This window comes from Marmota monax, unplaced genomic scaffold (genome assembly GCF_021218885.2).
Source record: "Marmota monax isolate L192 unplaced genomic scaffold, Marmota_monax_Labrador192_F-V1.1 WCK01_AAM20220418_F8-fsc00001, whole genome shotgun sequence".
Classification (NCBI taxonomy): domain Eukaryota; kingdom Metazoa; phylum Chordata; class Mammalia; order Rodentia; family Sciuridae; genus Marmota; species Marmota monax.
In genome coordinates this window covers 22,058,121-22,083,150 of record NW_026693777.1, presented here as the reverse complement: position 1 = coordinate 22,083,150, position 25,030 = coordinate 22,058,121, and the positions used below count along the sequence as shown (strand labels likewise).

General features: G+C 39.9%; 1 protein-coding gene across 8 annotated transcripts in view; it reads left to right on the top strand.

Moving 5' to 3' along the window:
• Syne2 (spectrin repeat containing nuclear envelope protein 2) overlaps positions 1-25,030 on the top strand; it is a 336,172-nt gene that overhangs the window by 229,059 nt on the left and 82,083 nt on the right. For 7 of the 8 annotated variants that reach the window (XM_046461329.2, XM_046461327.2, XM_046461326.2 and 4 more), the window contains 15 exons: positions 1,878-1,994; positions 6,740-6,970; positions 10,152-10,334; positions 11,340-11,468; positions 12,142-12,263; positions 12,432-12,573; positions 13,348-13,479; positions 14,638-14,790; positions 14,894-15,103; positions 16,425-16,526; positions 17,636-17,755; positions 17,903-18,103; positions 19,968-20,141; positions 21,287-21,418; positions 23,919-24,115. In XM_046461329.2, coding sequence (XP_046317285.1) covers positions 1,878-1,994; positions 6,740-6,970; positions 10,152-10,334; positions 11,340-11,468; positions 12,142-12,263; positions 12,432-12,573; positions 13,348-13,479; positions 14,638-14,790; positions 14,894-15,103; positions 16,425-16,526; positions 17,636-17,755; positions 17,903-18,103; positions 19,968-20,141; positions 21,287-21,418; positions 23,919-24,115 — 2,345 coding nt within the window. The remainder of the gene's footprint in view (positions 1-1,877; positions 1,995-6,739; positions 6,971-10,151; positions 10,335-11,339; positions 11,469-12,141; positions 12,264-12,431; positions 12,574-13,347; positions 13,480-14,637; positions 14,791-14,893; positions 15,104-16,424; positions 16,527-17,635; positions 17,756-17,902; positions 18,104-19,967; positions 20,142-21,286; positions 21,419-23,918; positions 24,116-25,030) is intronic. The other variant, XM_046461328.2, reaches the window with a different exon arrangement.

Genomic DNA, 25,030 nt, shown 5'->3' with positions numbered 1-25,030 from the left:
GGCACTTGGATTCATGGACTGTTTGAATCCTGCTTCCCACATCAGTTACTGTACTTCCTCGTTCATATCCCACTAAATGTTTGTCCTTGGGGCTCCCTGGGTCCCTTTGAGATCTTTTCTCTGCCTCTGGCTGTGTGTATGCTGTGATTGACTTCCAGAATGCAACTTTAGCCTTTTGTTAGTCCTAATCCTTATTGATCTTGCCAGAGTCCGACGTTATGGGCCACCTCGTCCTCTTGAAGTGTCCTTCTAATTCTTCACTTCCTGTCTCTTCTACCTGTAAACTCTCTGTCCCTTCCTTGCCCCTCTCTTCTATCTGTGATGCTAGGTATTCCCCGGAGGTTCCTCCTCTTCCTTCCCTCTGTTTTGTCTCCTGGTGATTTCATCCCCTGTGCTTGGCATCTCTGTGCCAGTGATTCCCACCTCAAATCGCCCATCATGGCTTTTATCTTAAGGCTGTTCCACATGTCTACCCTCCTGATAGACTTCTCATTTTGGATAAATATTCTCAAATCCATTTGACCAAATGGATTTCAAAGTTTGCTCTTCCTCCTAATTTCTCAGCGCCTGCTAGTGGCACCCACTGTTTTCTCAGTCCAAGGTGAATAAACTTCAGGATCATCTTCATATTCAGTCAGTAGCCAAGCAACACCCACTGAAGCTTCATCTCCCTCTCTTCCTATTCTTTGTTTCCTCATCCTGTGTGAGGCAATTTTATTTCTCCTTTGGCTGTTGGAATAGCATCCTAATTGGTTTTACAACCTCCAGTTATTTTTTTTTTTTCTGGTATATCTTACACAACACAGATGGCTTTTTCTAAAACCTATTGCGCTAAATAAATCCCATCTTAATATCCTTTATGGATTCTGATTATCAACTTAGTAAAATGCAAACTTATTGGCATGCCAAGTTTTTCATGATCCTTACCTACCTTTGCAATTTTATCTAAAGTTCTGCCTTTAGTTTTGGTTCAGTTCTTAGTGTTTGATAGCAATTATCATGCCCAGTAAAGAGGAGCTAACATTTTGTTAAAAGCTACTAAATACTTTAAATATATCATCTTGTTTAATAATCAAAAGCTTTAGTGAAGTGGGTTTTAGTCCCCTTAATCAGCGGTTTAAATTGAATTTATATTGTAAGAATGTTGAGTATCTCCCTTTGGAAGTCTGTCGGATTTTGTAATTCTGTCATGAATTGCTAGTGCATAGCATTGCATTTTTTTTTCTCTGTAGGAGTTGATGTTTAACTTATTAATTTATAAGATTAATATATTAAGAGCATAACATTTCATCCCAGTTAGTTTTTCTCTTTTAACTTAGACTATATTTCTTCTGTGGTGCACATTATGTTATTTTTTTTTAATGTTGTCTCTACTAACATTCTTTTCCTATGTTGTCAAAGCCCTTCCCCACCTCTACAATTTCTATGGTATAGCTTTTACATTTCAATATTAGATACAATTAGAATTCATTGTCAGGAGTGAGACAAAGACTTTTGTTATATTTTTCATAAAATATCTCAATAGTTATTCTTATATCTAATAAGTTCATCTTTTCTCCCATTATTTGAAATGTAGCCCCTATCATAGAACCTCATTTAAACTCTCAAAGTGATCTGCTTAAATACTTAATTCTGTGGATCCTTTATGTGCTCATTAAGAAGAGAGTTTTTGAGTATTTAAGTCATATAAATAAAGACAAATCAAAGGAAGCTGATTTTTTTTTCCCCACCAAAACAAGCTAACTCTTTTCTAAATGCACCTGAATTCTCTGGACATTTTTGCAAGCAGTCAAATTGTAAATGAGCAGGCAAGGAAGAGGGGCTACTCTGGCAGCAGGGAAAGACCTTTCCTGGATGTCTGATTCTTTTCTTTGTAGGAAGCAGATGGGAAAATAAGCACCTGTGATAGTTCCATGGTACAAATTCTGGCACCAGACTCACTAAACACTGAGCAAAGCCTAGCATTTTCCCCAAAGCTCAACCAAACAGAAGAGGTAAGTCCCTGTCAGTAACAAGCCAACTGCTTGGCTACCTGGACTGTCGCCAGAGGTGACCAGGTTTCTGGGTTCTGCAATCCTTTGTGTGCCAAGCCAAGTGTTCTTTGTGAACTTTCATGTCTGTATGTGTGCTTTCAAGCTATTGAAATGGAAGATTCGCCATCATTCACATAGAAAATAAGCATGGCATGAAGCAGGGAGACCTTTCTCCACTTGGTCACCCTTTGTGGTGTGAAGTAGTCTTCCCGTTAGTGATTTCTTGCACCTCTACACATAGCATCTGGGGACAACGAAAGTGGAGAAGAGCTAAGGTTGACTAACGGCCTACCTCATAAAAGGCATTTATTTGTATTTTTTTTTAATCTTTGGATTAGATGAAGCGGGTTAATGCCTGCCCACAAGTTTACAAAAGAGAAAATAAAAATTCAGAGAGTAAAACACTGGCAGTCACTGGGAGAGTAAGGAATCAATTGCAGAATTTTCCAGTCTACTCTTCTTCATTTGAGATATTTTTGTGGTGCACATTGTTTCTCAAGAAGGCCCTCTGGGGAGCCGTTTCCCAGGTTGGTTTTGGTGGAAATAAAGCTCCATGGGTCTCACCGAGTAGCTCCCCAAAAAAGATCCTGACCTGCTTTCTCCCCTCCTTCTCCTTTTCAGTCTTTTCTCCCAATTGTTTGCCCTTGTATGTATATATATATATATATATATATATATATATATATATATATATGTATAAAGTTGTCAAATTGTTATTCCTCTTTGCCCTTCTTCCCTTTCATTCTCTGTCTCTCTTAACAGTATGTGCCCAGCAAGGCAGACAAATGTCGCAGCTTAACACTCGCTGGCAGTACTTATGTCTAAGAAAGTTGCTGACCTCACCCATAGTTTTGTTTGTTTTTGTCTTTTGCTGGCCAGAATTAATGTTTCTTTTGACACCTAATTAAAAATCAGACGTAGCTTCAGTTGTGCTTTGGCTGCAGCGGGCATTCTGCGCAGTGTATTTCTCCGGGGGTGGGTGATCGGCAGGTTGTTCTGCCCTGGCAGTGTCAACAGCACATAATGGTGATGATAAGAGAAAGAGGTGAGGGGAAAGTAACAAAAATCCACTGAACGCTTCCTATGGGCCAGGCACTGGGGTTTTACATGTGTTCTCTCTTAATCCTCACGTCAGATCTGTAAGGTAGTTACTGCTGTTGCCCCAGTTGACAGAAGGAGACTTAGACGTTCGGTTGTCCAAGGCCACGCAGCTCCTGAGTGGCAGAGTTAAGACTGAAACCCAGAACTTCTCCCTCCAGGTTTAGAACTTGAGCTTTCCACTGTAAGGCCCCAGTGACTCTCTTAAACTGCTGTCTGTGTATGTACATTCATATTTTCTTCCTAATAGAACTTTTGTCCTGGGGGTGCCTCGTGGATTCTTGAAGCCCTCTTTTGATCAGTCAGGGTCCCTTCACCTCCTGCCTTTGGTCATTTCCGTTTCGTTGACCCAACAGCCAGAGAGGGAAAGGGGGAGCTCCAGAGACCAGGCCACCTGTGTCATCAGCCAAGCATTAGCCTCTGCAGACTTTTTGGTTTAGAGATCAAGGGCACTGACCAAACGCGAATTGTGCAATTTTTAGTAAAATTCAGAGTCATCTGTGACCCAGATTGCATTGAAGAATAAATATTTAATACAGAAAGTGAAACCAAAGTGGGCTTGACCTCACAGAATAAAGACTGCCATGCCTTTCCAGCAGCGTGTCGCAACATCTGTGCTTGTGCAGGTGGACGTGGCCCTTCAGGCAGGCAAGCTCTCATTCTGTGCAAAGTGAGGAGGATGCACAGGTATTTGTAGAATTGACTCAATAGAGGGAGTAAACTTGAAGGCTTGATATCTTGGCACGAAGAGTGACTGTAGCCAGTAAATTCACTTGCCTTTTAACCACAGTCCTGTTGTTTAGATATGTGATGTGTTTATACAGAAATCCAACAGTGTGACTCCCTGAGGGGTTAACCTGGACACTAGAGAGCTAGTAAAATTGTGTCCAAAAGGTGGATTTGTAGATTCCACAGCAAGGTGAAATCAGGGCATGAATTCTGGTTCTACTTACTAATTAATTGGGTGACCACAGGCCGTTTGAATAGCCTCCCAAAGCCTCGATTTCCTCAGCTGTATACTGGGAATAAACACAGGCTTGCAGTGTGAAGGAATGAGGTAGTCTTTATTACATGTTTAGCACAGTGCCTGACGCATAATAAGAGCTCAGTAAAGGTTAGTGTTATTAGTTTAGTTATGTCATAGACGTGACAATTGTGGCTAATGCTTTGAAGCCTCCCACAGTGTACAATTAGAAGACCTTCGTTTATATGATTTCTGCCTTTAGAATCTGGGGCTATTTTCCAGGGAAGCTGTTTTACTGAGATGCTATTAGGGAAACAACTAGGGACTCATAATTTAAAGATCACAGAGCTGTTGGCCTTGGACAACTGGAAGCAAGTTGGTGAGGTGAGAGGCATGTGAACTGATGACGCACAGGCTCAGTTGTCTTTGACTGTTTAAAAAAAAAGACATGGGCAAACTGCTCACTGGCAGGTTCCTGAGGCCACTTTCAGCTTTGCAAGTTCTATGGTTGCAAATAATCTTTTTTCTCCTACCCCACACCCCTTAGATTCTCTTCAGGTTCAAATTACCAGCAAATAAAGCCCAGATTAATCATCCAGCTTACTTATTTCCTCAGTAATTTTATTAGTGAGAAAGCAAAGAAACAAAATGTCTTTTAAAAATGTGTGTGGCATATAGGAGGGGCTCCAAAAAGTCTGGATACATTAAGAAGCCAGATGGCAAATCATTTATTATCAATTAATTAATATTCACAGGTTGCTATGTCAGGTGGCAAAGAAAGGGGATCCCCAAGTCTTTTCCAGTAAGATATAAGTAATAACTGAAAAGTAGAAAATAATTAATCAGCTAGGTGTGGTTTTGCTGAGGCAGGAGGATCACAAGTTCAAGGCCAGCCTGATCAGTTTAACAAGATCTTGTCTCAAAAAATAAAACGGGCTGTGGAAGTAGCCCAGTGGTAAAGCATCCCTGGGTTTAATCCCCAATACGAAGGAAGAAAAGAAGGGAATTTATCAAGTGGCTAGAAATTGGTGATTTGCAGTAATATCACTCAATTGTTGCTTTTTTAAAAAAATCAAGATTAAAAAAGAAAATTGAAGTAAGTGAATCCAGGTATTAACCTGACTGTATATGAAGTTCAGAGGAAAACACAAGTCAGGGGAAAATGTCCTTAAGAGGGTGATTCTTGAATTAAATTATAAAAACAGATCGATGAAGGCAGAGGAGAAATAGGGATTTGCAGAAAAGAGCAATATGCATGAAGTTAATGGATGGTCAGAGGGAAGAAATTCAACCCAGAGACACTTCTTCCAAACCAGCTTTCGTAACACTCATCAGTGTGTAAATGAATGATATTTTCGTACTTGGCGTGATTTTATTACCACCTACCAGTTTTCTTCACTCAATTGCATTGAAAGTTTTGTGTTTAAATAAAATTTCACAAATATTCAGAAATGTGCATTTGCATTGAATTAGGGTATGCATTTGTGAGCAGTTCTCGTTAGAAATTTGTCACCTGACCCAGATTGTGCTTTATTACTTGCTAAAAAAGTCTTCTATGGATAACATAATAATTTATCAAAATCACAATAAAATATTTATAGGGAACAATACTTTCATTCAGCAAAACAAATCTTTATTAAACTAAAGGAATTTCTCTCCAAGGGCTGATATACTTTTTTAATATTATAGAGAAGGATAATTAATATGGTGGAAGGCAAATATTTCTTTGTATGAAATCTTTTTTTCCCCTCCAAATTGAAAACATCTGATATAATTATTAAAAAACTTTCATTTGCTAACTGGAGAAATTTTGCTATTGCATTGATTAGCAGCCCAGTTGTTTCAATATGAAAAGAACACATCATTCTTTTCTTTTTTATTTGTTCTACAGTCAGTTATACATGACAGTAGAATGGAATATATCATTTTTTTCTATGTTAATTACTTGGTCTCTAACTCAATAATATTTGAGGATCTCGAAGGTGAAAGTTATTTTAGAGATTTGTTCTGAGGAAGAGGAGGAAAGTTTTCAGATTCCTCTGCTCAAGTTCATAACTTGACTCAAGCAATTTTTACCGGGGAGAAGTTGAGATGAGTAATAGCATGTATGTTGAAAGAAAAGCTAAAATCCTTTATAATCTCATTACTTGGCTTATTTCATTGTATGCCTGCAATATATATAGGTCGTTTTTTTGTTTTGTTTTCTTGTTTTTTCCTGTTTGAATAGAGTGCAGAGTAATGTAAGCATTGCTTAATCCTGGGTCATGAAACTTTAAACACTGGCCAGTTCCTGTAGTGTTTGGGACACACACACCCACATGCCCACACTCTCTCTCACTCTCTCACCTCTCTCCTGGGGCTCACCGCTCAATGAACTGAAAGCCCATTCGCTTCCTCTGTGCCCAGGAATACTGTACCTGTGTACATGCAGATCGGCTGCTTAGAAACCTGTGCCACCAGGTCACGTGATTGTTGCTATGAGTGTGGAGGTGCATTTTTCTTTTCTTTCTTCCTTCTTCTGTTCTTATTTTGTTTCTTTTAACTGGGGAGAAAGGTTGTGGGTCCACAGGTCTTTGCCAGCCCAAGTCTGAAATCTTTGGACTCCTGGCTCTTCACTGCTGGATTATCTTTGGGTTTATCTTAGGGTCCCACTCCTCCTATCAAGGCTGCAGCTCTGGACTTTTCTGATAAGCCAGGAGATTTTGAGACCTCAGTGAAGAGAACTAGGGCCCGGCCTGTAGAAGTCCTCCATGTCTGCAAGACCCAGGTGGCCGAGCTGGAGCTGTGGCTGCAACAAGCCAGCGTGGCATTTGAGCCGGAAACATTAAACGCAGACATGCAGCAGGTGGTGGAACAGGAACTGGTCGGGTGCCAGGTAAGACCTTTGGGCCAGTTCGTAGTTTGCCTCTTCACCAATCACCAGCCAACGCAGGGCTGATTTCACTTAAAGCAACAGTATGTTTCTTCTCTCGCTCTGACTCTCACATTTATCTTCGCCTTAACTTGTAGTTCTTTGAAATGTTTTATGTAAACAGCATATTTGGGAGGACAAGAGCTCAGAATATGGAGTCCAAAGCCAGTTCTGTCACATTAACTATGAACTTAGAGAAGTTAACTTCTCAGCCCTAAATCTCCTATTATAGTAGATTAGCTCATAGGATTTTTGTTAGGATTAAATGAGACAAAAACAAAAAACAGTGTCTGTTATATAAAGTATATAAAAGGTGCTCAATGCCAGGTTCGATGGCGCATGCCTGTAATCCCAGCAATTTGGGAGCCTGAAGCAGAAGGATTACAAGTTCAAGGCCAGTCTCAGCAATTTAGCCTTAAGCAACTTAGCAAGACTTTGTCTCAAAATTAAAAAAAAAAAAAATGGGGGGTTGGGGATGCAATGGTTAAGTGTCCCTGGGTTCAATCCCCAGTACCCCCACAAAAAAAAGTGCTCAAAATTTAATAATTCTAAGTACTTGGAATATTTATTCTTCAGAAATGAAACTGACTGTTCTGATTTCCAAGATTGCAAATACAGCATGAAAGGGCTTTACAGCCATTTGACCAGGAATGCTCCCCATCTTGCTTGGGAGGAGCAAGGACATGGACTTCCTTGACTTTAGTCACTTTAAGCAAAACTTGCCAGCTCAGCCCAAAGGTTGGCTCTCTGTCCCACAAGGGAGGGGCTAGAATGATGACATCGCAGCAGCATAATTGCATGTCACAACAGCAGAGACCTGCTGGCTGCTTCCAGAGCCTCTCTCCCTCTGCACTCAGGAGACCAGCTGCGACTTGATGTCTGCCTTGTTGCCTTGTTTATCTGCCAGGGATTAGGACACTCTCTTTTCTCAGAGTACCCCACACCACCAGCCTGGCCACAGGGAGCTCTTCCTGCAGTCACTTGTCGTGTGATGGGAATGGCCTGCCCTTCATCCAGGGGCATTCTCCCCTGCTGCTCAGGCCCACAGCCTTACCGCATCCAGATCTGCCTGCAGGGGAGAGGACAGGCAGCTGCCCTGATCTGCTTCTCAGGGCAGCCCAGCACCTCTGACCCCAGTGGTCAGTTCTGAATGGTCAGTTCACTGACAGAGTCCAGCTGAGCACTGTAGCACACGCCTATAATCCCAATGGCTTGGGAGGCTGAGGCAGGAGGATCACAAGTTCAAAGCCAGCCTCAGCAACAGTAAGGATGAGACCCTGTCTCTAAATAAAACACAAAATAGGACTAGGGATGTGGCTTAGTAGTTGAGTGCCTCTGGTTCCATTCCCGGTACCAAAAAAAAAAAAAAAAAATAAGTCCAACTAGCACAGGATAAAGCCTTGCTTAAACTGAATCCAAGCCAGTTCAGATTTTGATTCTCAATCATTTAAGGCCGTCCCATATCATTTGCAAACTGATTGTCTACTGACTAGGGAGGCTTCATGTCAACTCCTTGATCATCACTGGAATCCTCGCCTCACCTCTTGTACCTACTTTGAGGATGTGGGGGTTGCCCAAAGAAAAGACATGACCACCAGGTAGCAGTAGCGCCCAACAGGCTTTATGTGGGCAGGACTTTGACAGGATTGATTCTTAGAGTCACAAAAGTTCTTGCAGAAGCCTGGGATGAGGCAGGTGGGCACTATAGGGGGGAGGAGGAGAGGGAAATCAGTGAGGGGCTTTATGTGTCTGTGTCATATCCCTGAGCAATGTTGTGTCCAGGTCAGAGAGTTTCACAGGGCAGCAGAAGCTTGGGACTTTCTAAAGCCCCAGGGTTTGTCTTATCCATGGCTGGCAGATGTCAGGTGTAGTTTTGGGAGTATACAAAGCAGGCAGGCTCTGTATGGCTGAATATATGCTCATAGGATTGTATTTAAAGCCACTACATATATAAAAAATGAGGTTTGAGCTAATGGTTCTGACTTACTGGAAAGAAATAAATAACATAGGGGCCAATATACAAGGGCCATCTCTGGATCATTTATATAATAACATGACACCTATGATTTCACATTGAAACATAAAAACACCTTAAAGTTATCTATAAATACTACATTCCCAGTAGGAAAATGGCCAAAGGACAGGAACAAACAAGAAACATTGTGTTTGGTAATTTAAATTTGAAAGGAGCTGTTCAACCTTGATAATTAAAGACATTTGAATTAAACTAGCTATTGTTTTGCGTTGTATTACATTCATAATGATTTTATCATCCTGGCAAAACTCTAGCAAAACAGACTCACTAATGTGTGGTAGCTCTAATTGGTTCAGTGTTTTGAAGATCTGTGAGCATATAACATGTCCATCTTTTTTTACCTAAATTTACCTGTGCAGATAATCTGAAATGAGAAAAATAATTATGGCAGCATTAATTACAAAAGTGAACAACTGGTAATAACTTAAAGTAGTAACAAAGAAGGGAACCATGGAGTAGAACTATTAAAATAGGAATCGTGAAAAATGAATAAAGAAAGAATAAAGAAGGCAGGGGAAATTAAGAGTAGTCAACACTTTTTGCTTACCACTTTTTTAAGCATGGACTATGTACATGATATTAACTCATTAAATCCAAAGTACATGGATTGAGGCCAAATCACATGGATTTAACTCATTAAAATCACCCTATGAGGTAAATTCTGTTATTATCCCCATTTTACAGATTACTGCAAGCATGTACCTACATCTAAAGCACAGTGCCTAAGCACACACAGGTACCAAGTGGCAGGGTAAGGGTCCAGGCAGCAGTCAGGCTGGTTCTAGCATCTTGTTCTTAACCACTGTGCTCTACTGTGTACATTCTTCAGTGTTTTCTAAAGTGATTATGAAATTATTTCTTTTAGATTAAGGCAGAGAGTGATATCTGCAATTGGGATTGTTTTGGTTGCATTCCTGCTGAAAAGCATAGGAATTCAGTGGAAGTTTTGTTTGCCCGAGGTCGCTTCCATCCTGTCTTTCTGGGATTTCTTGTATACCTTTAGATAAAGAGAGGAAGCTTCACTTATTGGAAGAATAATACTTTGGGTGCAAGTACCCAGCATGAAAACAAAGACCAACCCTGTGAATAATTCCTGATTTTCTTCCTTAGGCTATGCTGACCGAGATTGAGCACAAGGTTGCCTCTCTCTTGGACACTTGCAAAGATCAGGGCCTGGGAGATAGTGGAGCCACTCAACAGGAGGCCGAAGCACTCTCCCTGAAACTCAAAACTGTGAAGTGCAATTTGGAAAAAGTCCAGATGATGCTGCAGGAGAAATACAGCGAGGATCAGGTAAAATATGGTTATGTGTAGACATATATCTCCATAGGCCAGAGCCAGCCAGAGGAGAACCCTGGGTGGAAATGATGCACCAACTACAGAGAAACTATACACAGTAAGCAGGAATCTGTAAACGGGAAGCGATGGGGACACTGGCTTTTGTTGTTTTTATTTCATTTTACTGCGGTGCAAGTGTCTTAACGAGGTTGTTGGTGGTGGTTTGGTTTGGGTTGGTTTGATGGGGTAGAGTGTACTTGCTGATAATAAGCTTTCAGGTAAGGTTTCTTCATAAGTGTATATTTTAACACAATTTTGTGACTCCTGTTGACCAGACAATGAAGCCTTTATAGATAAGTTGAAAATTTAACATGAGAAAAACAAAACCTGCTTCCAGGGTACTTTTGTTCTTCATTATTAATGTTTATATATACTCTCACAGTGTAGTAGACTACATTTAGAGTGCTTTCATGATTTTTAAAAGCATTCTGTTTTTATAAATGAAAACGCTCATATCATGCATAAGATCTTACTCTGTAAGATTTGCATCCAAACTCATAAGTGATTCCTGCTTGGGGACTTCACACTCACAGAAATGAGGCTGGCTGCAGAGACATAGGCCATATGGTGCCCCTTTCATCCTCCTTTTTTAAAAAATAGATAGTTGAGACATGGGGAAAATCTGAGTTCATAAATGTTGTACCATTTCCCTGTTTGTTTGATTGATTGATTGACTTACTTTGTTCTTAAGGAAAAAAGGAATAAATAAATAAAGCCTGGCTTTTAGTAATTCATGGGATGAACTAGATGGAGGAAAGAAGATCGTTTCGTCAAATGGAGTGATTTTTCACGATGTTAGAAATAAGTACATTAAAACATAGCATACGATTATATTACCTAACAAAGTACTATCATTTACTTGCTGTAACACTTTTCTATTAGGTAATCCCATTTTTAGAGTTCTTAGATAAAGTGGGTCTTAATTTTTAAACAGTCTGCCATTGTTACATTTTTCTGCAGTACCCTACCATTCTAAGGAAACCTTCAGAACTTCAACAAGTCCTCCAGCCTATTAACCTTCCTGAATTGGTACCTATTGTAACTGAAAAGCCACAATTTAGCAGACAAAGAGATGTCCCCGTGCAACAGGTAATTTTGGCCACTGGCCATTGTAAGGACAAGAGTAAAACTTTCTAGATGCAATTTCTCTTTGGGCAAAACTTTGAACTGCCATTGGAGGGTCTGCATGTGTGACCAGGTGCAGAATGTCAGGTGTGAGTGTTTGTGCGTGTGCAGCAATGCCGATTTTTGGATGTTTACTGGTTTGCTTCCATCTGCTACCACTGGGGACACTCTAACTTTATTCCTTTATTAAGTTGTATCTTATATTAAACTAAGTAGAAACCTGAAGGGTAAACTTAGTACCTCTGTGTCTACAACACTGCTTTGCTTATTTCAAAACATGCTGATATGTTTTGGGTGATTTTTTCCCCATGTGTCTAATAGTTTAACATTTGATTATTGTGTGAATATTTTGAATGGATTTTTTGAAAAGTTAAGATTAACAACAATAGGGGCTGGGGTTGTGGCTCAGTGGTAGAGCACTTGCCTGGCATGTGTGAGGCACTGGGTTTGATTCTCAGCACCACATGTAAATAAATAATAAAAAATAAAGGTCCATCAACATCTAAAAAAAAATTTTAAAAAAAGATTAACAAGAATAGGCAATCAAGAAAGAGAAATGGTCAACAATGACTTAAATCCTTAGGTACTAAATAAAAAACTGGATTGACTAGACCTTTTCAATCTTATTCAATTTTAGGTTCTGGAGTTAAAACCAATGGAACAGAAAGATTTACTCAAGTTTATAGAATTTAATGCTAAGAAAACATGGCTGCAGTATTGCCAACAGGATAAAGATACTACTCAGGGATCATCTGTGAGGTGATTTTTAAATAGTTGGACATTAAGTAGATTTTTGGCTGGGAGAACCGTTTTGGTTTTTTTGTTTGTTTGTTTGTTTTACAAGCCACTCACAAAACATTATCTAAAGGTAATTCCTAAATTTCTTCATGCTGATTATTCTTTTTACCTTTTTCGCTTCCTTAAAAGCAACAAGGCATCTGGCCCTGAAAATGAAGCTCCAGACTTGATCTTTTCACCTCAGGGTCAAAATGGTGATAAATGGCAATATCTTCATCATGAACTGTCCTCAAAAATAAAGCTACCTCCTCCTCAGCTCGTGGGGCCTCAGGTCAGTCTGCATTCTGCACACACTGCAAGCAGCCCTCGCGTCCTTGGAACCCAGCAAGCCCTCATTAAATAAACACATAGGCTCTGCATCATGTAGAGTTTCTTTTCAGATAGCAAAGGTGTGCCATCTGGGTTCTTCACTTGTTCAATACTTTTTCTCAATTCTGGAACTCTGCCTCAGGTGCTCCTCCAGCACCGTGGGCTTCCCTGATCATAGCTCTTCCTAAACTCTCCACCTATGTGTTTGAATTCCCCCATCAGAAGGTCTGAAAAGAAAGACCCTATCTGTGTGATTCACCCAGGAGTCTCTAGCATAGTACCTGGACATCAGATAATCTCAGTTACTCTCTGTTGAATGAGTAAAGGAATGAATAATATAAGTTAACCTTTAAAAAACACTTTAAAAATGATACAGTGCTGGGCAGGTATGGTGGTACATGCCTGTAATTCCAGCTACTTGGGAGGTTCAGGCAGGAGGAGTGCACATTCAAGACTGCCCCAGCAATTTAGTGAGACCCTGCCTCAAAGTAAAAAATAAAAAGGGCTAGAGATGTAGCTCAGTGGTAGAGCAACCCTGGGTTCAACCCCAAGTACTGCTAAATAAATAAATTATAAGTAATTAAATAATCTTATTTATTCTTCCTTATAAATGCCAAGGTACAAAAGCTTACCGAGAAGGGAACTCCAAAGACAGCATCTGAGGCAGTTTTTCTGTTTAAAGTAGCATCAGCAGGGTCTCCAATTGTCACTAATAAGGTTTCCCTTTTTCAAATAGGTTACCACCAATATGAGTATTCTACCCAGTGTGAGTGTATATAACTTTAGATACCCTACAACGGAAGAGCTGAAAATGTACACCACCCAACTCGAAGACCTGCGTCAAGAAGCAAATAACCTTCAGACACAGGTAGAAACTGCCTGTTGCTTATTTTCCTCATTACCTGAATGCAAAAAAAGAGGGAGATAGGATGTCCTCATTTAAATTGGTCATAATTTTCTTCACTGAACAAATAGAACAAATAGAATTCATCTTGTTTGCCAACTCTGATAAATTTTGTGGTGACTGCCTAGAGTGCAGTGTTCAAAGAATTATGGGTCTGAGCCCAAGATCAATAGGAAAGAGGATGATGATGGATTAGTTCTGTCTGCCGTGCTCGTCTGGAAGGGCAGGGAAGGAGGGTAGAGCAGAAGAACAGGTATGGTTTCCAAACTTGAGTAGGCTTAATGCCAAATGCTCAGTGTATGCTAGGTATCCATCAGAGAAGACCGCAGGAAACAGCTCAAGTTGGAGTGATTCTGAGCATGGGCATGCTCCTAACTAATTGTAACTAGTCAGGAATTCAAGGTGACCATGGGTGAAGAAAAGAAGGTGGTTCCAACAGCTTCTGCTGAAACAGATCTGTGCTCCCCAAATCACCAGAATGTGATGACACTACCCGTGGACCTCTTTGGAGATGTTACCTCTCAGGATGTCCTTAATTCTTGCAGTCAGCCCATAAATGACACTCCTGACTTCTCCCCACTCCACCATCCATCCCTGTCTTTAAGATACCATACCTCCTTTTCCTCATCAACCCTTTTGAGCTTCTCTGATGTGACTTCTTTTCTTTTTCCTGGCTGTACTTGATTTCGTTAACCCACTTTCTCCTACATTAAAATGTGTGGGGCATGAAGCAGGGGGAAGAGGGACAGTGTGGTTGGCCTGGGACCACAACTGTACCTGAATGGTCCTGCTAAGGAAGCCCTTTATCTCACGACTTACCTTTTCATTCCATTCAATAGTCAAGTAACAACCGAACATTGAGTTTCTTAAACCTGTCTTTCTCAAAGTTAAAAATTTAATTTTATTTATTTATTCTATGACCTACTTCATAGAAAAGACTAGTTCACTAATTAGTGCGAGTACTACTTAGTTCAGTTTCTGGAGATCATTTGTTTGAAATGGCTTATTATTTAAAAAAAAAAAAAAGTATGATATCAATTTTAAGTTTTAATGGAAACCAGGAAAAAAAAATGTAGGTTTAGGAAGACGAGGAATCCTAATGATTACTTTTTCTTGATTCAGGAAAACATGACAGAAGAAACATATAACGATTTGGATAAAAAATTATTTGAGCTCTTCCTGAGCCTCAATCGGTGCCTCGGCAGTGTGGAGGAGATGCTGCAGACACCGGGGCTCTTCAGGGAGGATGTCTCTGCCCAGCAGGAGCACTACGAGGTAGGGCCCGTATGGTCAGCCATTCCAACAGCCCCACTTATTAGGCCAGCACTGAAGCCTCTTGAGGTCAGAGCTCATTCTGTCTACTTCCTCCGCCTTGCAGAAACTGGCTCTCGAGTTGAAGAAACTTTATTTAGCTCTGTGTGACAAGAAGAATGATCTTTTGAAAGCCATGGCTTGGTCTGGCAGGAACACCACTTTGCTCCTTGAATGTTTCGGTAGCCTCCAGGTCTGCCTGGAGCACACTCAGGCCAGCGCTGCCTCTAGAAGCAAGTCCCTGAAAGCTGGCCTGGACTACAAGCACAGTTACCAGGTAGGACTCTGAGCTCACGGGTGACTTTGCACAGCATGGACTCCTCGTTCCCATGCACCATGTTCTTGGTGGCATTTGTTAATAGAAATTGCTAAGGTAGAAGGTGAGGCCCACTAGTCCTCGTGGTTGGAGACCATTTAAAAGTGAGGCCCAGCTGGGCGCAGTGGGGCACACCAACGGCTCAGGAGGCTGAGGCAGGAGGATTGCAAATTCAAAGCCAGCCTCAGCAAAAGTGAGGCACTAAGCAACTCAGTGAGACCCTGTCTCTAAATAAAATAGAAAACTAGAGCTGGGGATGTGGCTCAGTAGTTGAGTGCCCCGAGTTCAATCCCCAGTACCAAAAAAAAAAAAAAAAAAGACCTTTCCGAAATCTTGGGTGGGAATTTATTAGCATGAGCTACCATGGTGTTTTCTTTCTTATGTTACATTTATCCATTTAATGATTACACTGGGAGGATTTGTAGTTAAATTTCTAGGCAATGGGAAGCCATTAAGCTTTTTCAGCAAAGGAACAACAATCCATGTAGGTTTCGGGTGGATTTGTGTGGCAGTTGTCTGGTGTGAATTGAAGGGGGGGAGCTGAGGCAGGGAAACTAGTTCGGAATGGCTAGTGAGAAAGAAATGAAGCATAACACCACTTATGAAGGAGTGTGGCCCATACAAATCAAACCTGAATCCAATCAAGCTTCTAAAACCTAAGTCAAACTGACAGACGGGCAGAAGAACACGTTAAACAGCACTGTGGGGCAAATCCAAGGAACAAAAAAGAAAGGTGGTATGAGAGTCAGCAGGTGCAGAGATACTTAAAGACATACTACTCCATTGGGACATACGAACCTCATTTGGATCCCAATTGAAACAAACCAAAAAGAAAAGCTGTAGGCTCTCAGAAACATGAGCCCTGTCTGGATGGTTAACCATACTAAGGAATTATTTTTTATTTTGGAGGAAGTGTATTTTTAAAGGAGGGAGCTTCGTCACCTAGAGATACCTACTGAAACATAGTGATGAAATAACTTGATTTCTGGTATTTGCTTCAAAATAACAAGGGGGGAGGTGGTAGGAACAGCCAGGAGAACTGGAGGAGGCTATAGAGGAAAGAAGGTCAGTAATGAGCCAATAATTGTTGAAGCTCAGTGATGATAAGGCGGGGATTACTCTATTTTTGTATGTGTTTTAAGTTTCCAGATTTTTTTAATTAATTTTCAGAAAATGTATATATAAATTTATACAAATTCTGCAAATTTATAAATATAATAAAAAAGACAAAGAAGGCCTAAATGAGATTGCTCAGTTTCCTGCACTTATCTTTTTTATACAGAATGAAATAAAGCGACTGTATGATCAACTCATTAAGAATAAGACAGCTTTACAACAGTCCTTGAATGAAATGCGTGGCCAGAGTATTGGTGAACAGCTTCAGGTAATCAGTGAAATACTTCAAGTTAACCTAAACCTCGGGCCAGAGAGTCTTGTGCACCAGATGGTACTTCTGAACCACTACCCTTTGTGAGCGGTGGCCAGGCTTGAGGAGAGCAAGAAGATGAAACTATTGATTTTTGACTTTTAAAAATATCTCCCAAGTAGTCCTTTCTGAAGAACAACTTAACAGTATGAGACCATTTTTACCTATCAGCGTGGCAGAATGTTAAATGTGTCCAGTGTTGGTAAGGGTGATGGAAAACGAGGCCCTCACTCTCTTGGTCAGAACACTAATTAGTTCAGCCTCTGGGAACCATTTGGCTGTATGACAGAATCTAGAATGCTCTTCCATTCACAAGCAATTTGACTTCATTAATTAACTGAGCAAATACTGAGAACCTACTATGTTCAGTTATTGTAGTAGGGGCTTATTTGTACTCTTTCTGAGGACACAAAATAAATGCATAAACATAAATATCATAAATATCTGGAGATGGACCTAGCAGTACTGTAAATAGCCCAAAAGTCCATGAAGAGCTGCCTAATACTACAGCAGGGTGCATCCTTACAATGGCACACTATGTATCTGTTTAAAAGGAGCCAACTGGTGTGATGACCGGTACAATGTCTGCAATATTATCGATTCAGGAGGCTGAAGCAGGAGGATCACTAGTTCAGGGCCAGCCTCAGCAACTTAGTGAGGCCCTCAGCAACTTAGCCTGACCTTGTCTCATAATAAAAAATAAAAAATCACTGGGGATATAGCTCAGTGGTAAAGTGCTCCTGGGTTCATTAAAAAAAAAAAAAAGAGCCAGATACATGATATGAAGAGATGCTAAAGGGCTGATAAGTGAGGAATGACTATAGGATAGTTCAGTGGGTTTAAGGATGTGCACGTGTACCTGCACTGGTATGTGCTTAGAATGTGTTAGGAACAAATTGTGTGACCTCCAGGCAGATTGACAAGGAGAACTGGAGGTGAGGAAGAGGTAAATATGATCCATTTTTTTTCCTAATTCCTTTCTGTACTATTTAATTCTTTTTAAAATAATATATAGACTTTTCAGGTTTATTAAAGGGTGTTCCTTTTTTGTATCATCTCTCCCTTAGAAAGCAGATTTATATACAGCAGAGCTGCAGAATTCTGAGAGCCGAGTGGCCAAACTAAGAGACGAAGGGGAGAGGCTTCGCTTACCCTGTGTTTTACTCCAGGAGGTTTACAAGTTAGAGGTATGTCTGGGCAGAACACATTCACTCAGTGCGATGATTGTACAGGAGAAGGCTTTGGTCTTCCACCTAGTGAATGTTGACCTGCATTTGAACTTTTTTTTCTGGTTGGATGAAACTGCTTGTGCACACCTGCTCTTTCCTTCTCAGGATGTACTTGACAGTATGTGGGGGATCCTGAGAGCGAGGTACTCTGGGTTCAGTAGCCCGTTCATCACTGAGAGCCAGCAACATGCCCTTCTACAAGGCACAGTGGAACTAGTAAATATTGGAAAGGAAATGCTTGCTCATGGCCACTTAAAACAAGCCAAAAGTAAAGTTGCCTTACAGACTCAAATACAAAATCACAAGGTAAGATACCCAGGTCGGATCCCCTTGTCCTGGACTGAAACCTTAAGGCTCTTCTGACTTTGAATGGAAACGATTCATTTTCTTCTTAGTGAAACATGCAGCATTTATTCCTCTAATAAATATCTCTTAGGGCTGGGGTTGTGGCTCAGCGGTAGAATGCTCGTCTCGCACGTGCAGGACCCTGGGTTCAATCCTCAGCACCACGTAAAAAATAAATGAGTGAAGTAAAGGTATTGTGTCCAACTATAAAATAAATATTAAAAAAAAAAACATCGCTTAGCCTCTTAGTGTGTAGCAGACTGATATCAGGGGACCCCTAGGAATATATTTCAGTGAAAACAGACACAGCTCATTATGTTGATAGAGCATTCAGCTGATTGAGAAGATGGACTTTTATCAACGAGTCTTCAAACAAATTTCCACTAAAAATTAGGAATCATTCAATGAGAGCGTAGGAGAAATGGACCTAAGGGGGTTAGCTTTCTGAGAACTGGAATTACAAGGAAGAGGTACTTTTATATAGAATAATACCACAATAAATTCTTCCATCTTCCATTCATTTTATTAAATAAAAACCTCTTATCATCACCGGCTAAAGAGGTGCAGTAATCTAAGTCTCCTGATAAGAAATAGATAAGGCATCGTCCCTACCTTGAACAAGCTGCCAGTCTAGGGCCTTTGGAAAGGATGCCTTAGTCTAAGAAAAATAGAAAATTAAATATTGAATGTAGGATGGAAGGGAAGAGGAGAAAATTGGTATCTACAGAGTTCCAGACCCTTTGCTAGATGCTTTTACAAACCCTTCCTTGTATGTGTCCTTCTCAAGGAACAGGAGAAGGGATTTGCCTAATACAGGGGTCCCTCCGAACAACCAGCAGAGGTAGCAGGCTGCAAATGAGAGGAACCTTGAAGATGCTTGAGGTACAAATATGGTCCATTTTGTGGATAGGGATCCCTATCAGCTTCCATTAGGAAATTCCCTTCACTTAGCCATTTTGGTGAGTAGAAGCCAGAGTTTTAGAAGGAGACAGGCTTTAGGAACCTTGTCTGCTAAGCATGTGGGCTGCAAGCATTTGTACTTACTGTCTTCAAATGATTCAGCCACCTTCTCATAATGTTTTACAACTCAAAACAACTGATTGAGGAAGAGCTGCCTGAAATTGAAGTTGACTAACAATAATGGAATAGAATATTTTGTGGAAAATATTACTTAAGAATAATATTTCTCATATATATGTGTATATGTGTGTGTGTCTCTCACACATATTTTTTTTTTAGTTGTAGATGGACAGAGTACCTTTAGTTTATTTTTTTATTTTTATACGGTGCTGAGGATCAAACCCAGTCCCTCATATTATTTTATTTTTTTATTTTTATACGGTGCTGAGGATCAAACCCAGTCCCTCATACATACCACTGAGTTATACCTCCAGCCCCTAGGATAATATTTCTTTATAATTTGTTCAGTGTCCATTAATTTTTAAGATTAAGAGATCCACTTCAGTTTACTTTTTATCTTTTGATACATTTGACTGTCCCTGATATCCAAGGGTTTTGAATTAAAAAACAAAAATAACTGGATAAAAAGTTAAGGTAACTTCCCCACAGTTCAGGAGCCTGAGGCAGGAGAATCATGAGTTAAAAGCCAACCTCAGCAAAAGTGAGGTGCTAAGCAACTCAGTGAGACCCTGTGTCTAAATAAAATACAAGTGAGGGCTGGGGATATGGCTCAGTGGTTGAGTGCCTCTGAATTCAATCCCTGGTACCCACCTCTCCATGGGGGAAAAAAAAAGTTAAGGTAACTTGGCTTATATGATTTTCACAATTTAAAAATAAATATTTAAAACCTTTTTCTGTATTATAGGTATTTTTCAAGAAGCTTGTTGCCAACATGTTGTTGATCCAAACATACTATGACAAAATGTTTCCTTCCGTGTTGCCAAAGAGAGAGAGATTTTGGGCAGAACAAGTAACCGAAGTTAAATCCCTGGAAGGAAAGGCACAGCAGTTTGGCATGAAGCTGCAGAGTTTGTTGCAGGTATTTGGCTTACTTGAACTTTACCCTTAGTTGAGAATTCCTGATTCTCAACCACTCTTCAGGTGTCAGAATCAAGTATCCGGTTATTAAGCAAAAGTTAAATGGGAAATAACAGTGAGGAATGTGAACCCAGGTCTAATTCTGAGGCTCCTCCCTAGCTTTTCTTTAGTCCTGTTCCATCATGCACACATCTGGGATGATATGGCGTCTCTACCTTTTAGGTTTGTGTATGAATAAACCAACTTGAAAGCACGTTGAGACTGTGAGCCAGATCATTTGAATGACAGTTAGTGGTTCAGAAACTGCACCCCTGGCCCAGACGTTCTGTTGCCAAATTCATAACCATGCTGTCTCAATTCCAAGGGGAAAATTGAGCATGTATAAAGTTTCTTTTCAGCTTTAAGGTTTCCCTCTCTAGCATATTAAACCATTCACAACCAATGTTAGCTAGCACATAAAGGAAATTTTTAAAAGGGAAAGGAATATTGAATTTGGTAATGTGATATAGCATTTTATGGTAACACTTATCTTTCTAGTATGCCAAGTTTATATTTATACTACTATTTCATCATATTTAGAAGACATTGCATGGGCCCAGTGAATGCCTTAGAAAAGCCAGGTAACCCACTACTTGAAGAGAGATGAGAATTAGGTGGTGATTTTTCCAAGAGATCATTTTTGGTGACAATAACTCAACTCTCTGGTGTGCTGGGACCCTAAGTAGCTCTCTTTTATGGAAACAATATGCATTAGGTTTTTTTTTTTTTTTTTGTCATTGTGACGAAAACACCTGATAAGAACAACTTAAGAGAAGAAAAACATTTATTTTGGGCTCACACTTTCAGAGGTTCAGTCCATGACAGAAAACGTTATGGCAGTAGGGCATGGCAGAAGGAAACTGCTTAGCTCATGGCAACTGGAAAACGGAGAGAGGAGCCAGCGACAAGATGTAGTCCAAGGTCATACCCAGTGACCAACTACTCACTTGCTTATAATTACCTCCAACTAGTCCATTCAAATTATTCATCAGATGGATTAATCCTCTTGAAGTTACAATGTTCATAATCTAATCATTTTACCTGAATTGCCTAATACATTCGTTCTTTAGGGTGGGTTACATCTCTGATTTTATGTTGATTCTCTAGAAATGGGAAGAATTCGATGAAAACTTTGGATCTCTGGAAAAGGACCTGGAAATTCTTGTCTCTACATTGCCTTCTGTGAGTTTGGTGGAAGAAACAGAGGAGAGATTAGTGGAAAGGATATCATTTTATCAGGTATTTTTGCTTCCTAATTTAAGTTGCCAATGACATGGTCCGTAGCACTTGGTGTCTTGTTTTGACTAAGTTGCTTGCTTTTGAAGCTGAATGGTTTGGATTGAAATGAAATATTGTTTGTCACCCAGCCCACAGGTAGACAAGTGTAGGGATACGGCAGGCTCCATGTGGGCTCCTCAGCATAGCCACCTGTTGGGCTTGGGTTGAAGACTAATTCAAATCCTGTTCCATCACTGGTCACTTTTGTGACCTTACTGCCTCCGAAACCTTAGTTTTTTTGTTGAGAACAGAGAAGTAAGCCAGTCCCACCTGTCTCAAGAGGTGAATAGCAATATACTACTAGTATAGAAACCCGCTGAGAATGGAATAAACATATATTTAGTTTTCTTACTGCAATGAAGCCCTGATGGCATCTAGCCCATGAGACAGGCAGAATCTGTTGCCTCCTGCAATGTTTTTAAAAAGACTTCAAACTTTTAAGCATTTCTTGTGTCATTTTTGGTCCAGTTATTATCGAAGGGTCTGTGTCTCCAATTTTGATGTCATAGAAAAGATAAAACATTAATATGATTTCTGGTGGCATTGAGAACAAGACTAAGACAAAAACAAGTTTCAAATTCTTCCATCAGAAGCTTAAAATACTCAATTTTACCTGAAAATACATAGTCAGAATTTGAGTTGTGCTGCTAGAGAAAATCACCAACGATGAATATGAAAGCTTCAAAAGTCAGCTTTGTGCCTGATGAGGCAGGATGGGAAGTGAAAGCAAGATGCTTGGCAGTGCCCTGCTGATAACACTTTTCAGAGGTCAGGGCACTGTTTATACCCTCCAGCATCCCAGAGAGCCTGGAGTAGATGAATCTGGGTCTTCCCAGGGGGTGAGTGGGTGCAGGCCTGGGGATACAGAGCATGCCATCTCACAGCTGAAAGAACACAGTCGAAAACAGTATTTTAAACCATACCATAGTAAGAAGTAATATTAGCCATTTAATGAGCCTCATTATCTGTTCTCAACCTCCCCAAAAAGTGACCACATCTCTTAAAATGTGAGTATGGTTCCCTTAAGTTTAAAGTATTTTTTTTTAAAGAAATCATTGTTCTAAGTCTTTTAAATAAATTTGCTATACTAAAAGAAGACATCCCATAAAACCCTTCACACAAATAAGCTTCCTGAGGCCAATCTTGGTCCTTATAATCATGGAGAGGTTTATGGGTATCAAGTCTGTCTCCCAGGTATGAAATGGAGGAATGAAACTTCTCCAAGATATTGTAACGGTGAAACGTCTGGCACTTAGGCTTAGAAAACTAGGACGTTTTTTAAAAAATTGATGTTGGATTTTTTTTTCTAGCCTTTAAGCTCAGGAAGGAGGAGAAAGGATTATAAAAGGAGGAAAGGGAGTTGGAATGAAATATTCGGGTAATTTTTAAAAAAGGTTTAAGTGAATTGGAAAATCGCAAAAGTTCTATTTTGATAATAATTTGTATTTTAAAGGTTAAACAGCTATCAGGATAAGTGAGATTAGCTGAACCCAGCTTGTGGAAGATAATTGCCTTAAGACAGTTCTCTTCAGGGGGTCATTGTATTTGCAGTTTTGAAGATTTTTTTCTTTTTCTTTTCATGACTTGAGTTGAATGATGTGCTGATTTAATTTATTCTTCTGAAGTTCTCTTTCTCTCTCCTGGATCCTTTTATTCTGAAAACTGTAGAAATGATTTTCCCCTGGTATTTGCATCTTTTATATTTATCACTTTCATATGTGGGTCTCAGTCTGCAGTGTCCCCAGGGGCAGGAACAGGAATGAGGAATCCTGGCTGGGTCTGCAGTCAGGGTTGTGAGGACTGAGGTGGGAAAGAACTGAATGGAGCAGACCCTTTTAAAGGAAGCTGTGGCTGCTTGTTTCCAGCCAGGCTTTGCCACAGGACAATGCAGAACTGCAATCCCTACACCTTCTGGATTTCCCCCAGGGCTCTGGAAATCCTAATTTCTGTACTTTATGTCAATTCTATGTAAAATATCCTGATTTTCAAAATAATCTTGAGGTCAATCAAAACCTGACTGAAAAACGAGGCACAGTAGCCTATGCTCATAGTCCCAGCTACTTGGGTGACTGAGGCAGGAGGACCCCTTGTGTCCAGGCCAGCCTTGTTTGAAAAAGAAAGAAATCCATCTGCAAGCTGAAAGCAGCCAATAGACTGCCACCTTGTTTTGTTTTTTTCTTTTGTTTTTAGTTGGAAGAATTAACTATCAGAACTTAATCAACAAATTTCATGTTTCTTGTTTACCTGTACTAAGTTACAGAGCTGCTCTATAGAAACACATTAATCAGGCCCTCTTATGAAAGGGGCCCATTAATCACATCTGTCCAGCCAGACTGCAGTCCTGAATGTTGCTTAAGTATTCTCATTTCTTCAGTAGCCTGGAACGTAGGTTTTTGTGTTTGTGAATAGATTGGTAGACTTGATGGTTTTTAAAAAAATCATTCACTCCATGACTTATTAGCAAATAAAAAGAAACATTGATGGAAAGCATGCCCGGCTCTACCAAACTCTAAATGAAGGCAAACAGCTGGTGGCATCTGTGAACTGTCCTGAACTGGAGGGACAGATTGCCAAACTGGAAGAGCAGTGGTTGTCCCTGAACAAGAAGATTGACCTTGAACTGCACAGACTGCAAACACTTCTCAAGCATCTACTCAGGTATGTTTTTTTCTTTGGAAATGATTGGCTTTAAATTTTGCTGTGAAGAAAGATTTCAGAGGGATTCTGCAGTCAACTAAATTTTGCATGCAGTCTCCCGGTTATGCTGTGCTGTTCTTTTTGACAATCTAAAGCACCTGGGTCCACTTCTGGATTAATGGGATCTGATACAGGCCTCTGATATTGGTGTGCTAGACTCAGGAATCAGTTGGCTGGAGAACATTGATATAGATTTATGGAAACTAGGAACTGTATTATAAAATAGTTCATGTTCCCTTTACCCTATGCTGTTGCAGTTTTTCTATCCTCTTTGTTAAGTTCTAAAATTTAAACAAAATTAAATGATTTTGGCTAAAACAATGATTTGGAAAAGTCTTTTGAGTTCATCAGAGGGTTTGTTTTGCTCAGTTGGGATAACCTTGAAGCATTCAAGGACGGCAGAAAACAGAATATTGAAGCCTCATTCTCATCCCTGCCTCTCGAGGGCTGTCTAACCTAAACAAGTTTTGGAAGTGACAAGAAGAGCAGCACTTTGTTTGGACATTTTTATCAGATATCAGAGAAAAAATTTTTGAATCCAGGCAACAGCAGTTTGTTATTATACATCTTGCACAAATGCTTGTTGTATGTTTACTTAAATGCATTTATAGAAGACATTTGATGGATTAAAAAATAATCTCTTTTTTACACAGGAGTATACTTTTGTGTAGCTGTAATAAGAAATAAAGAATATTTTATTTTATTTTTATTTATTAAGAGATATTTGCATTTGAGGCATGAAATAATCCATCATATAATCCTTATAATTGTTTTGATTTTCTGAAATATAGGGCTGATCAACACAGGCAAATACAAAATAAAATAAGAAGAAATATGTTAGTGGTACACCTCATCATCAGAGTACCTTTCTAATTT